Raw genomic sequence first — 14,013 nt, forward strand, 5'->3', positions numbered from 1 at the left:
ACTGCGAGGTAAACCTGCTTGGGCCTATGGGCACATAGGAGATACCTCTTTCGTGGGCATCCTGATCCCAACAGAGGGACCTGCCAGTGGATGGAGGGACTCTTGGGAAGCCTGCCCCTGATAGCGACCCCTCCAGGGCATCCTAAGTGCCCAGTGATCACGCTCCACCCACCGTGGCTCAGAGGCTCCAACAATGGTCCTTCTAGGAGGCCCCTCTGCAGTACTAGAAGTGGCCACTGCTCCCGATGGCACTGCCAGTAATGGAGAGTCACACTCTTGGGATCGGGACATCCATCTCACACCAGGGAAATTATCCGTGGTGCTGTCCTGAACCTCAGCAGCATCCAATGGATAATTTAAGCCAAATGGGGCTTCCAAAATGGGTTTCTCCCAGCTCCACCAGCTCCCCCCTCCCCCCCTATGCCCCCCCCCCCCCCCCCCCCCCCCAGCCATTGTATGGGCCCACTTCCAGGACTATTAAATTCTGCCTTTTGACTGCAATGAGACTGAATATTGGGCAGAGCGTACAACAGGCAGCCGATGTGATACGTTCCATTTTACACTACCAAGACAAATTTCAACACAAATTATATTTTACCGTGAATCTCTCCCCATTAATCTGGGAGGGAGAAAAAATCCCAGGAGTTTTTTCTGTGTTCAGAATCCCAAATTCCCCAGATAACTTTCTTCAAAGTTGGCTAGATTATCTGCCTCCATAGGGAGAAGTCCAAGCAGCATTAGCAGCCCTCGCTTAGTTTCTGGCCATAACAGAGCGCTTCTGAAGTTCCATATGGGAGAACACTAGAACAACCAAGCATTTCCAGAGCATTAGAGTTCCTTCTGGTTTTTTGTAACATCTATTGGGAAAGTGGCACTGGAGCCAATCATAATTTAAATCCTGACTTTAAAGTATATTAAGCATCAAGTGCTGCATGTTCTTATAGTTTTTCATTCACAGGCAGGGGCCATTGCCCAGTGAATAGGTCTGACAGAATAACTTGCCGCATTACTCAATTTCTTATCAGACGAGCCTTACGGCTGAAAAAGCTGTAATCCTTTGTGGCTCAGTGAATGTGTTGTAATCTTTCCATTCCCACAACATTCTTTTGGCCTTGCAGTGCCTTTTTGACTGATTGTAAAACGCTGACGTTAGCAAAGATGTAGACTGGGCTGTGCTCTCGAAGAATCAGTGTGCTCCTGAAAAGAAAAAGTATGTGATCTGATGCAACAGCTATATCAATAACAGATAAATAGACCGACATGATACTAGTTTTCTACATTGAAATATTTAGTGCTTTCTATCTGTGCTCTTTTGTAGAACTAAGACACAATGGGTTGGATTTTATTTAGCCCACTGGGCCGGTTTCAAGCAGGAGGGGCCAGTAAAATAGGTGAGGATCCACCTGCACACCCCCACCCTCCAGCTCACCCCCACAATATGGTGTTGGGCAGGTGCTGAAATTGGCAGCCTGCCCACTATATTCAAATAGGTAATCAAGGAAGGAATTAAGCTTGTTATCAAGCCAACTGACCCTGGTAATACACTGTCCATGCCATAAAGGTTTTGGCAAGAAGCAACTGCAAGTCCGATCTTTAAAAATTGTACACTTCAAAGGAACAGATGTGATGGGGGTTCAGTCTTTGAAGGCTGTTCTTTGTCAATCTGGGACTGCCCTCCTCAAGATTGGACCCTACTTTTTTGCTCACCGTACTCACATCCCACAGCCTTAAACCCAACCCTACCTCCTTGACCTGCCCAAAATCCCACATTTACTGGTTCCATGGATCCCTGGATTTTCTTTCATTTCTTCTTGCAGTCCCAGCAGTGGCCACCATCGCTCTCTTGGCACTGCCAGAATTGACGCTGTTGACCAACCAGTTCACCGGCAGGCTTCAAAGGCCAAGACGGCCTCCCCAGTGAGGGGTGTAAGCCCCACATTGCTCATTAAGTCAGCCCGCAGCAAGTTACGGCTGTGGGACAGTCCGGCGTGGAGTGGGACGGTCCGTCCTGGAGTGGGACAGTCCGACATGGAGCAGGTAGGCTGTACAATACCTTTACCTCCAAGATCAGAGAGGGATGTGGGGGAAGGGGGTGAACCATTTGCCAACCCACGCTCCCTTATAATATCCCCCCCCCCAATGCACTTTTTACAGTCCATTTGCCTTTTGTCCATTCCACTTGTCACAGCAAGTTCTACACCCTACATAGCAAAACCTGCACTATCAATGCTGCTCTGTGAAAACTGCTTCTAATTTTAGATAATAAATAAGTTTACACAACCTCTGGAATCCACCACTGTTTTTTTATAAGTACGCAGGATGACTCAAAAAAGTTATTTAACAAAAACCCTTTAGAGCTTTTAATAAAAACTACTACATTTGTTATGGGGAGAGCCACATTTTGAATTTATTTGGGAGCACAATGGACCTTGTTTCTTGGAATGGCGGCATGTTAAGTTCCCCTCTGCCATTCCTCACATTGTGGGAAGTCAATTTCAATTTTACTGCTACTTGGGCAGTAACCTGGCACAGCAGGTCACCTGTCCATTGTGAAACACACAAAAGTGGGTCAGGGTTTTCCTAGCCTTGGAGTGGATGTCTCCCAGATGGAGTTTCCCAACAGCAGGACCTGACTCAGATCCACTGAACAGAGGAAAGCAGACAATTTCAATCATTGAAGGTCAGATTAAGAGTGCTTTTCCTGGGCTGTCGGTGTTTTGACAGCAGTGGGGTAGCATTTCCCTCAGGTATGCGATGCCTCCAGCTTCATAGACATGGCCTTCTTGTGATCATCTTCGGGGGGTGAGGGAAGGATGGTGAGGGGGGGGATGGTGGAAAGCGGGACAGGCTTTCCACCATCCCCCCCCCGGGGGTGGCATTGGAACTGGAACTCCATCCCACAAAGTGGGGGATGCAGACAGGGAAAGCTCTGGAGGAGCTGAACTTCTGATGTTAAATTTTTCACTTATCTCTCTCAGGGCAGCTCAATATTGAGGTGTTCTCTCGATCCAGAACCGCCTGGCAGAACCCACCCCTCTCAGTGGGGCTGCTATGACTCCAGAGATCCCAATCCTCTGATTGAGCCAGGGGCATCTACATCCTGCCCACTGTTCTTAAAGGGATGAGAAGCTCGGAGGCAGTGAATGAGGGGTCACTTGCAGGGAATTTGTTGCACCAATGTCATTGCTGGCAAACATGCACTAAGGACACCCAATTGCACCTGATGTTGAGGTCCCAAAGCCCATACTCCTTAGGAATCGGAGTAAATAATTCAACATCATTGGCCTGTTCCTCTATTTAATGGGATCATGACTGCTCACAAATGAGACAAGGATTGGGAAGGTCGCACAACAACTTGTATTCAGCTTGCACCTTGGATGAAGAAAAAGCATCCTGAGGTGGTTCACAATAGTGTTATCAAACACAATTTGACACAGAGGCATATAAAAGGATATTATAATCGGTAACAAAAAGCTTAATCAAGAAACAATGTTTTGAGGAGAAACCTAAAGGCAGAAAGGAGTATGAGTGGGCAATTTGATTTGCCACAGATGATGAAATTAAAAATTACCTCCAGCGATTGTGTGATAAAATTTGACAGAACAGGGCAGAGAAGGAAAGAAAAATATTCAGAATAAATCAATCAATACCGTCCTTGTATAATCCAGCTGTCTGTTTAGGTGCAGCATCAGGTATTCAAAGTTCCAAAGATGTGTGGGTTAGGTGCATTGGCCATGCTAAATTGCCCCCGAGTGTCCTGGGATGCGTAGGTTAGAGGAATTAGCGGGGTAAATATGGGATTACGGGGCGGGTGGGATTGTTGTCGGTGCAGACTCGGTGGGCGAATGGCCTCCTTCTGCACTGTAGGGTCTCTATGATTTCTATGGATACACAGTACGTAAGAAGAGGCAAAGGAGAAAACTGAAGGAAAAGGGTAACTTATACATTACACGACTATTTTGGAACAATGATTTGATAACAATTGTAGACATACCTTAACGTATCTGGAAGGCAACTGGGATTTCACGATTAGGCACCAATATCCCAGAATGCAATGTTTCCACTGGATCTACATCAGTAGCCACTATTTTGTACCTTTGAACCAACTGCAGTAAAAGAAAAACCCTCCTGAGTTAGAAATAGCTGTGACTCTGGTTAATAGTTGCACTTGTACTTTGTTGGCACCAGCAATGATGATGCCCAGCGCACATGACTTACCCAGCAGAGGGCCAACTGCAACTGTAGCTCAGCCAGCCGCCGACCTATACACATCCTTTTCCCAACACCAAATGGCACGTATGCAAAGGGATTGATCGTATTCTTATCCTGCAGCCAGCGTTCAGGTTTAAATTGCATTCCCTCATCAAAATATTCTTCATTCCACCCCAATGCATGACTGTTTATCATTAAAATAGTCTATAGGGAAAAAAACAAGCAATTTCCCCTTATATTTGGTGTAAAAGTATAATTCTGAAAACATTTTTTAAACTCTGACTTAAGGTTCACATTTCCATGACATAAGTAATGAAATACTTTCACATTTTTATAAATAGTTAGCTCTTCCCCAGTAATATTGTTCGTGGACATATAGAAAGAAAGTTTGATGGTCTCTTTCTCTACTGATTGCCTGCCTCTTCACTTCTCACTATCTAATTCTTTCAGTTTATGTCTATCTGTCTGCTTTAGATACAGTTAGATAATAAACATGATTTTGGCTTTGAAAATATTATAAATAGAGACATGTGGCGAGTTCCCCCCTCCCTCTCATGGCATGTTTTCCGGCAGTGGACGTGGCTCACCATTGCAGCCAGCAGAACCTTCTGGTCCTGCCAATATCTACAGTGTTTTGTATCGCTCTCCCATCCCGCTATCGGGGAACCCGCCAGGTGGGCACAGGGATGGGGTGGGGGGGAGTTGGCCTTCAATGGGACCAGAAGATCCTGCTGGCAGGAAGGGTCTTAAATCCTGCCCATGATGCTAGTTTGATGATTTAACAGAAGCTACTGCTCAGTCACATGCTTCATCTCTCAAAACTTAACATAAATTATGGTCAAGTGACAACTTGGCTTACGTGGCACCACTCTTGGCTCAGAAATCATTGTGGCAAGTTTACTTGAACATATAATCTAGCGTGATCACTGAAATAAGAGCTATTCAGCCTGAGATGCCTGTACATTGGATGAGATAATAAAATTAGCATTCCTTTAGCTTGTTCCAGTTCAGGTGACTGTTAAAGGTCCTATATTGCTGTTCACAGAAGAGCAACAAGATCTTTGATGTCCTGACCAATATATGTACCTTAACCAGTGACACCAAAAACAAGTCAACTGGTAATTAGTTTTACTGTTGTTTGTGCAACACTGTATATCTGCTCTGTTATGCCTACATAACAATTGCAGGGTTTCCAGCTTAATTCATTGCCTGGTTGTTTTTGAGATGTAATAACATTCTGTCTTTTGTCATTTACAATAATATGGAAACTCCTCAAAACTGTGGGATTATGAACGAGTTAAAATGTCAGTGAGTTAACAGCAAAACAAGGCTATGTTTTGGTTTGTATCTGGGATGTTGCTTAATACTTACTCCCTTAGGTAGCAAATAGTCACCGAGAACAGTTTCTTCATCCAGGGTGCGACTTGTGAAAGGCACAGAAGGAGTAATCCTAAACAGGTAATTGACATTAGTTGTCATTTTACGTGAGGCATTTAGTTACAGTCGTATATTTAACAAGATTGTGATATTCTCAATAAAAAATCCTTGTTATTTGTAAAAACATGCACTAGATTAACTGGAATCAAGTAAGATTGCATAAGATAAAAAGACGTGTTAAGTCAAAGTATGATAAAGATATTACATACTTAATAGTTCTGAGAAAAAATGAATCTAAATGATCACAGCAGAACAAACAATAATGTCATAAAACATGTTGTACATTCTGCACTCTCTCCTTTTCTTCTCTATGTATGGTATGCTTTGTCTGTATAACGCGCAAGAAACAATACTTTTCACTGTATACTAATAGATGTGACAATAATAAATCAAATCAGTTATTTCAGTTCTGGTTTGGTAAAATAATGCTCTACAGAATAGAATCTGCCTACGCTTTACCAGATAAGATTACCAATTCATGTTTCATTCTTAAAATGATACCAAAGCTATAAGCTGAAAGTTGACCAATTTGACTGTAATTCAGTGGTGTAATTTATTGTTCTTGCTATAGCATGATAGGGTGCATTATAGAGTGTTTGCTTTCAGGATTCTGAACAAGTTCCCAAACTTGACCAAACTGCGTAAGAAAAGTATTGAATGCCTGCAAATCAAGGAAAGTGGCTGTGGTGTACACATCCTTCTAGTTGTGAACAGCTGCCTTCTTTTAACTGGTATTAGGTATATAGAAATATAGAAAATAGGAGCAGGAGTAGGTCACTTGGCTCATTGAGCCTGCTCTGCCATTCAATGTGATCATGGCTGATCCTTTATCTCAACACTATACTCCTGCTCTCTCCCACTAAGCCTTGACGCCTTTAGTGTCTAGAAATCTATTTCTTTCTTAAATACACTCAGCCTGCACAACGTTATGTGGTAGAGCATTCCACAGGTTCACCACCCTCTGAGTGGAAAAGATTTTCCTCATCTCAGTTCTAAATGATCTCCCCCATATCCTGAGACATGGCCCCTTGTTCTTGATGCCCCCACCCCTCCCCTTCCTCATACTCAGTCTGTCTCACCCTGTCAGAATTTTATGTGTTTCGATGAGATTCCCTTTCCTCCTTCTAAACACCAGTGAACACAGGCCTAGTCAACCCAATCTTTCCTCATACGACAATCAAATCTGATGTAAATAGATCAAACAAATAATGTGGGATTGGAAATTTCAACATGAAGAACAGAAATATAAATATAAATATAAAAATGCTGGAAAGGAAATTAACAGCAATCTGGTCAAACAAACCTCATAGATTCCTTCAGGCAAGCCTTCAGGTAGGGCATTTTCTTAATATCGTCTGCAGTTGGGGCCTGGTCTTTGGACAGCACATGATGTATTTCTTCATTCAGTTTGTCTTGTGCCTTGGGATTGCGTGAGAGATTAAAGATAGCCCAAAGCATACTGTTGGCAGTCTGTAATATAAAATAGCATAAAATGTTAAGAGATCTTTTGAAAAGCTTTCATTTGATGGCCTTTACTTAGTTAACAGTTACTCTCGACAGCATTAATAAGAACTTGCTTCTTCATCTCGAAAGCATGACTCATTTTATGTAACATATGTGTAATGACTAACAGAAGAAAAAGCTCCATGAACATCCCATCCCATAGGAGAGTCCAGCATGTGAATGCAAAAGACACAACTCATGCATCTCAATTTTCAGGGTCAATACAGTAGTTCCAAGTGGAAATTTTAAACAGAATGCCACTTATGTCAAAGACCTACCCAGTGCAATTTTTAAAAGAGCTTCGACTTAGGTGGTCAGCGGGATAAAACCTCATTAAAATAAGAGTTCTGAAATGTGTCTGTGTTTGTCTTTTTGTGGCGTGCGCTCTGTATCTCAACCTAGTGGAACTGAGCAATCAGAGACCGAATCAGAGACCGAACCAGAGACCGATTGTTAGAAGCTGCTCTGGAAACATTGAAGATAGGTCTTAAAGGGCTCCCTACGGGAAATGAATGTTCCTTCTCAAAAATCAACCTACCCACTGCTTCTCCCTCCATGCACCCTGCCCTTCCACAGATTTCCCATTTTGCTCCCTCCGAACCCCCACCCCAAACACAAGGTTCTGTCAGTTCAGCTGTTGGATTTCTCACCTCACAACCCTCCACCTTCCAAGTAGCAAATTATGGGGTGGCACGGTAGCACAGTGGTTAGCGTTGCTGCCTCACAGCGCCAGGGACCCAGGTTTGATTCCCGGCTTGGGTCACTGTCTGTGTGGAGTTTGCACATTCTCCCCGTGTCTGTGTGGGTTTCCTCCAGGTGCTCCGGCTTCCTCCCAAAGTCTAACAATGTGCGGGTTAGGTTGATTGGCCATGCTAAATTGCTCCTTAGTGTTGTCAGAGGGAGTAGTAGGGTAAATATGTGGGGTTACGGGGATCGGGCTTTGGTGAGATTGTTGTCGGTGCAGGCTCGATGGGCCGATTGGCCTCCTTCTGCATTGTAGATATTCTATTCCATCTATCAATGCTTATTTAGCACTGCCAGCTCAGTGATTTTAATTTCATGAGATCTGACGATGAAAATAGATCAGGCCTCCTGCCAGTGACATTGGGCAGGTGATTTCATGGACGCACCCACTGTTAGCCAAATTTCCACTTGGAACAATTGCCCCATCACCTTTGTCTATGCAGCCTTACCTTAGCATCAAACTACCAGCCTAGATCATGTATTCAAATCTCAGTGAAGAGCATGAAATCATTCTGACTCCAAGGTGAGAATGCTATCAGTGTGTCAAGTTGATTTTTAGTAGCTAAGTTTGTCACCAAGTGACTTCTCTATATTTAGCTCTGAGCTTTCTGATATTCTCCACAGCAGCAAGTAGATTTCAGTCAGGATATTACCGTTTCTACTCCTCCAATCTGAAGCTCAGTGATCGTAGCGTACAGCTCTTTTCTTGATAGTTCACTGCCATTGTAGATTTCAGAGAGAAAGTCATTGGCCGGACAGGCTGAGTGTCTATTTAATCTCCCATCAATGTGGCATTTTGCTAAAACAATGTACACAAGCAAAACTTAGATTATAATCAAGAATCCAGAATAGCTAAATACACAAATTCAGATCACTGTACCAAACTTCAGACGTTATAGTTGTTTCCAGTTAAAAGTTACTAGGAATAAATATTTATTGAGAGTCTCTCTTTCTCTTCAGGTACAATGCCCTAAGAGGGCATTGGTGACCATGGATTTTGATGCTAATCTTGTTTTAGAGACATGGCTCAACATTGTTGATATGTTGATCCAATTTGGAGGCTCTTTTAAAAAGTTTGTTCTTCGTGTACCTCAATCTCTTTTATCATTGAGCTTTCACATCAGCACCAGACTTTCTATATCATAAGTTCTCATAACGTGTCCAAGATGTCTCTTTCCCGAGACCTGTCCCAGGTTGTCCTTTGACACGCTGTTTACTCCACATCATACCTTTGTTCTGCCATTAACACATTCTGATCCCTCAATGTGCCACTAATGGCACCTTTCTTAGCCATGATCACCACTATTTACATTCCCTTTATCTTTTTGTCTATGACGTATTTATCGATCTCTCCCTTGCCTCCATCTATCGCTAGCACTCTATTCAGCCTCCACAGCTCCAGCCATCCCCTCCCCCCAGCCGCAACACTATAAATCTCATCCTATTTCCAGCTGTGTTCAGCTCTGATGAAGAGTCATCCAGACTCAAACATTAGCTCTGTTCTCCCTCCACAGATGCTGTCAGACCTGCTGAGATTTTTCAGCATTTTCTGTTTTATTTCTGATTCCAGCACCCACAGTAATTTGCTTTTATCTCTTTCTTGATCTTGGTCAGGAGAGTTCTTTCAATCTTACATTTTGCTGGTGCGTTGAGACCATCAAATGCTTTATATATTTATCATTAGGAAAATCTAAACTCTTTCCTTTTCAGTTCAGATATTTCCTTGGTAAGATCAATTTTTAAAATGGGCTTATTCTAGGGATTCTATGATTTATCTGCGATTGAATATCACTTCACAGAGATAAAAGATGATGCTGTAGTTTGATCATTTTCATGAGTTATGTTAAATACACAATTGCACACAATGTCATTGGTTAGTTTTCTCGGGAAAGCAGATTGACTATTTTGTTAAGCGTATTATTATTTTATAAGATAGATTTCAAGAATTCAAAATGTTGAGGAATCTTGGATTCAGACAATCTGAGCAGAATTTTACCATCCTGCCCATCAGGAATTGTAGCAGGACGTGGACCATGCAAAGGTCCATTGGCCTCGGGGCTTTGGGGACGAGCGCGGCCCGAAAATCCCACCCTCTGTGTGTGACCTACAACTATATATTTTCTATTCTTGTTTATTGCTTTTTTGCCTTCCTGATCTTGCTAACTGTTTAACATCTACTGGAGCTGAAAAACAAGACATACTTTGAACTGTTTCACTCAAGCAATTTTGTTCAATAAACAATTATCTTAACAAGTAATAAATGCTCTGAAAAAAGCAATTGTTTGATACAGCTGTGGGAGAGTCCAAAACTAGGGACCGTAAATTTAAGGTAGTCACCAATCAATCTAATAAGGAATTCAGGAAAAGCTTTTTTTAGGAGTGTGGTTAGAAGGTCAAATCTGATAAATTGTTGAATAGCTGTGGTGAATAAAATAGTTGCCTTTAAGGGGAAGCTTGATAACAAAAGGAGGGGTAAAAGGAAGCAAAGGATATATTAATGAACGGTTGGGTGAATTCAGAAGGCTCAGGTGGAACATTGGGGAGGCAGTGGTGTAGTGGTATTGTTGCTGGACTAGTAATCCAGAGACCCAGGCTAATACTCTGGGAACCTGGGTTCAAATCCCACCATGACAGATGTTGAAGTTTGAATTCAATAAAAATCTGGAATTAAAAGTCCAATGATGAACATTAAACTAATGTTGATTGTTGTCAAAACCCATTTGGTTCACTAATGTTCTTTAGGGAAGGAAATCTGTTGTCCTTACTGGGTCTGACCTACATGTGACTGCAGATCCACAACAATGCGGTTGACTCTTAAGTACCCTCAGGGATGTTCAATAAATGCTGGCCAGCCAGAGACACCCACATCCAGTGAATGAACTTTTTAAAAAGCCATATAGACTGATGGGTCAATCAGCCTATTTGTGTTCTGTAACTTCTATACAATTGTGTGTAGCTATGGTGATTGGATATTTTGGATATGTGGATTTCTTGATTTTAGTTGCCCCGTGGGGATAAAAGTTCTCCATGAACAAAGGTTAACACTATCCCCACAGATGAATTATATTCAACATCCCACTGCTGTGCCAACCTGGGCTGTTCACATTCACTACCTATTGACTGTATCATAACTAGGAGGCACAAAACAGAATGTATTTTCTACATTGTTTTCAAATTGTTCCTTTTGGAGCAGCCTTGAGGCAGAGTCTCCTGATGAAGGAGCAGTGCTCCGAAAGCTCGTGATTCCAAATAAACCTGTTGGACTTTAACCTGGTGTTGTGAGACTTCTTACTGTGCTCACCCCAGTCCAATGCCAGCATCTCCACATCATGTGAACCATAGGCCAGGTTATTATGGTGCTGCTGAAGTAAATGGTAATTTAGATGGCCCACCCACCTCCATCTGGCGGGTGGAGGCACGCCGTGGCATGGCAGTAAAATTCTGACCATAATGGAGGCTTCAGATTAGCCACAATTCACCAACTTCAATATCATAAGTTAAAAAATTCCAGGAACCGTGTGTCTGGATTCTCTCCTCAAGTAATGCATCATCAAGTCTGTGCCTTCTACATTTTGATTTCCCCATGAGGCTTTCACTTGTTAATAGCCCAGATCCTCTTCGTTCCTCAGAGGGTCATACCTTGTAGGTACTCCAGAAGATGTGCTGGGGAACCCTTTGGGAAGACCCCTACACAAGAACTACACGGGAATTACCCGAGAAGTTTCAGCTAGAACCATCTGAAATTCTGATTTAAAGTCGGAGATTTTGAATGGTTATGACTTATCAGAATAGTTACCCAAGAAAGGTTGGGAGGATTAAAACCAGTTCTAACTGGTACTGTGGTACTGATCAGCTGTCCAATCCAAATTGATCCCCCCCCCCCCCTCCGCTAACATACCCCTCCCCCCCACACAGACCCCCAATCCTCTTGGCCACAGCCTCTGACCACCTGACTACAACCCCATCACCCACAACTAACTCGCGGATAACTTCTGGTCATCTGACAAACTCCACCACACCTTGACTTCTCCCCCTCCCCTCACTGGATCCTCCCAAACCCGACAATGCTTCCCTATCCTCCGACTACTCTCCCTACCCTGACCACCTAACTACCCGCCCCAAACCCCAATCCCCGAACACAGCACAAACCCCTCTGACCACCCCACTCCAGTTTTTGCAGCTTTTTCTGTTTTTACTTCAGATTACCAGCATCTGTGGTATTTTGCTTTTATTTATACAAGGGATGTTGTGTATTCCAGTGCTTTGGTTGCAAAGACCACGCAATTACTAGTTTTCGCATTCGATAGATGTGAAGTTCGAGCCATTCTCGAGGGATTAGCTTTTTGGGTGCTATGTTAGCTTTCTTGAAGCTGTTGTCAGAATTTGTTAAGTTTTTTTAGTTTGACATGAGTGCTACTGGCTCTTAGCAGATTGGTTTCAGAAATTAAGGTTAAAAATAAGCTCACCCTATCATTTTTACAGAATTCGAGTAAAAGGAATATGGGCAAGGAAGATGAGAAGGCAAAACAAATGCTCTCTGATGGGTTAATCACTGTCACTATGCCCACAAGTCATGTTGAAAGTGCTTTATCTTTGCTAATCTACTTCAGCTATTTTCACTACTGAAATGGGAAAGTGGGTGTGTCAGTCAATAGTGCCTCGAATGAATAAGCTGTGTGCGCAACAGAGCTGCATTATCCCTGTCAGTTCAGTGACCTCAGCCAATGTCTCATGTTAACCTCAGACCGTTATAAACACTTGGCTCTAATGCCAATTCCAGGTCATTCAGTTTACGAGTACGAATCTGATCCTAATGCGTGCCATTCCAGTGAAATGCAACAGGTTCAGCATTCAATCACATGATCTAAAAAGTCACTTTAAATCCCTCTTTTTTTTAGACTGAATAAAACGAATACTTATTTCTCAAAATATGGTGAGGTAAAATAGTTATTAAATTGGACACTAATTGCTACTCTGATTCTTTAACAACATATCAATTCAAATGATATTGATTTTCAAAAGATCTTTGTAGCAGAGATCATGGCATAGAAAATTAAGAGGACTCCAGTCAGGGAAATAGTGAAGAGGGGCAGAAATTAAGTTGTGGATGTAAAATGACATTCCTGGTACTGGAAAATGTGACAAGGGGTGTTGCACAGAAATCTGTATTGGGCCATGTCTGTTTAGTACATATATATAAATATTCCGAACTTCGGAAATAGAGAAAGAAGATTGGAATTTACTGCATGCATCAAATTTGGGGTATAGAAAACTGTGACAATGACTATGAAATGTTGTAGTGGAGACAAAAAAGTCATCAAGAATACAAATAGGTGAGTTTGAATGTAGAGAAATGTAAGTAAAACATTTTGAAAGTAATAATTGGGAAAGGATGTACCATTTTAAAAGTTAAAATTTTAAATGATGTAGAGGAACAGGTGATCTTGGTTTGCATTGGTCATGGTCATTCGGATGAATAGCAGAAGTGGAAAAGGTCATTAAACAAAATGGCAACTGCAATCCATGTTTTGTATCCAGAGGTTTAACCTGGTGTTGTTAAACTTCTTACTGTGTTTACCCCAGTCCAACGCCGGCATCTCCACATCTTGTATCCAGAGGCACAGGGCTGGATTCGGAGCAGTATTAGACTTCCATCTATGCCGTGTTATAGGCAGATGACCATGTATTGTGGTCATATGGTCATTCCTTCACTGTTGCTGAGTTAAAATCCTGGAGTGCCTTTCTAACAGCACTCTGGGTATACCCACACCACATGCACCGCAGCGATTCAAGAAGGCGATTCACTAACACCTTCTCATGGGCAATTAGGAATGGACAACAAATCATGGCCTAGCCAGCAATGCCCACATCCCACAAACGTTGTGTTAGAAAATTCTCTGTTTTTTTTTTGTTTAAGCTTCTATGTTCTTTAGGAAGTACTCATATGTTAAATTACATACTATTGTTCAACTTTTGAAAACTGGGTTATATCCAAGCCTGTTTGATTAAATAGAGATGTCTCCCTGGTTGACGATAAGATCCTACATGTGAACTTGGCTTGGGTAATCTGAATTTCTCAGCAACTCCATTTCTATGGGTGTTTCCATTTCTGGTATC

The 14,013-nt window shown here is 42.4% G+C and overlaps 1 protein-coding gene across 4 annotated transcripts in view; it reads right to left on the reverse strand.

The window, feature by feature from the left end:
* Positions 1-429: 429 nt before the first annotated feature.
* cyp24a1 (cytochrome P450, family 24, subfamily A, polypeptide 1) overlaps positions 430-14,013 on the reverse strand; it is a 105,289-nt gene continuing 91,705 nt past the window's right edge. For all 4 annotated transcript variants that reach the window (XM_078236436.1, XM_078236435.1, XM_078236437.1 and 1 more), the window contains 6 exons: positions 8,550-8,695; positions 6,953-7,119; positions 5,584-5,662; positions 4,219-4,416; positions 3,995-4,106; positions 430-1,197 (listed from right to left, as the gene is read on the reverse strand). In XM_078236436.1, coding sequence (XP_078092562.1) covers positions 3,996-4,106; positions 4,219-4,416; positions 5,584-5,662; positions 6,953-7,119; positions 8,550-8,695 — 701 coding nt within the window. In that variant the 3' untranslated portion in view covers positions 430-1,197; position 3,995. The remainder of the gene's footprint in view (positions 1,198-3,994; positions 4,107-4,218; positions 4,417-5,583; positions 5,663-6,952; positions 7,120-8,549; positions 8,696-14,013) is intronic.

This window comes from Mustelus asterias, chromosome 20 (assembly GCF_964213995.1).
Source record: "Mustelus asterias chromosome 20, sMusAst1.hap1.1, whole genome shotgun sequence".
Taxonomy (NCBI): domain Eukaryota; kingdom Metazoa; phylum Chordata; class Chondrichthyes; order Carcharhiniformes; family Triakidae; genus Mustelus; species Mustelus asterias.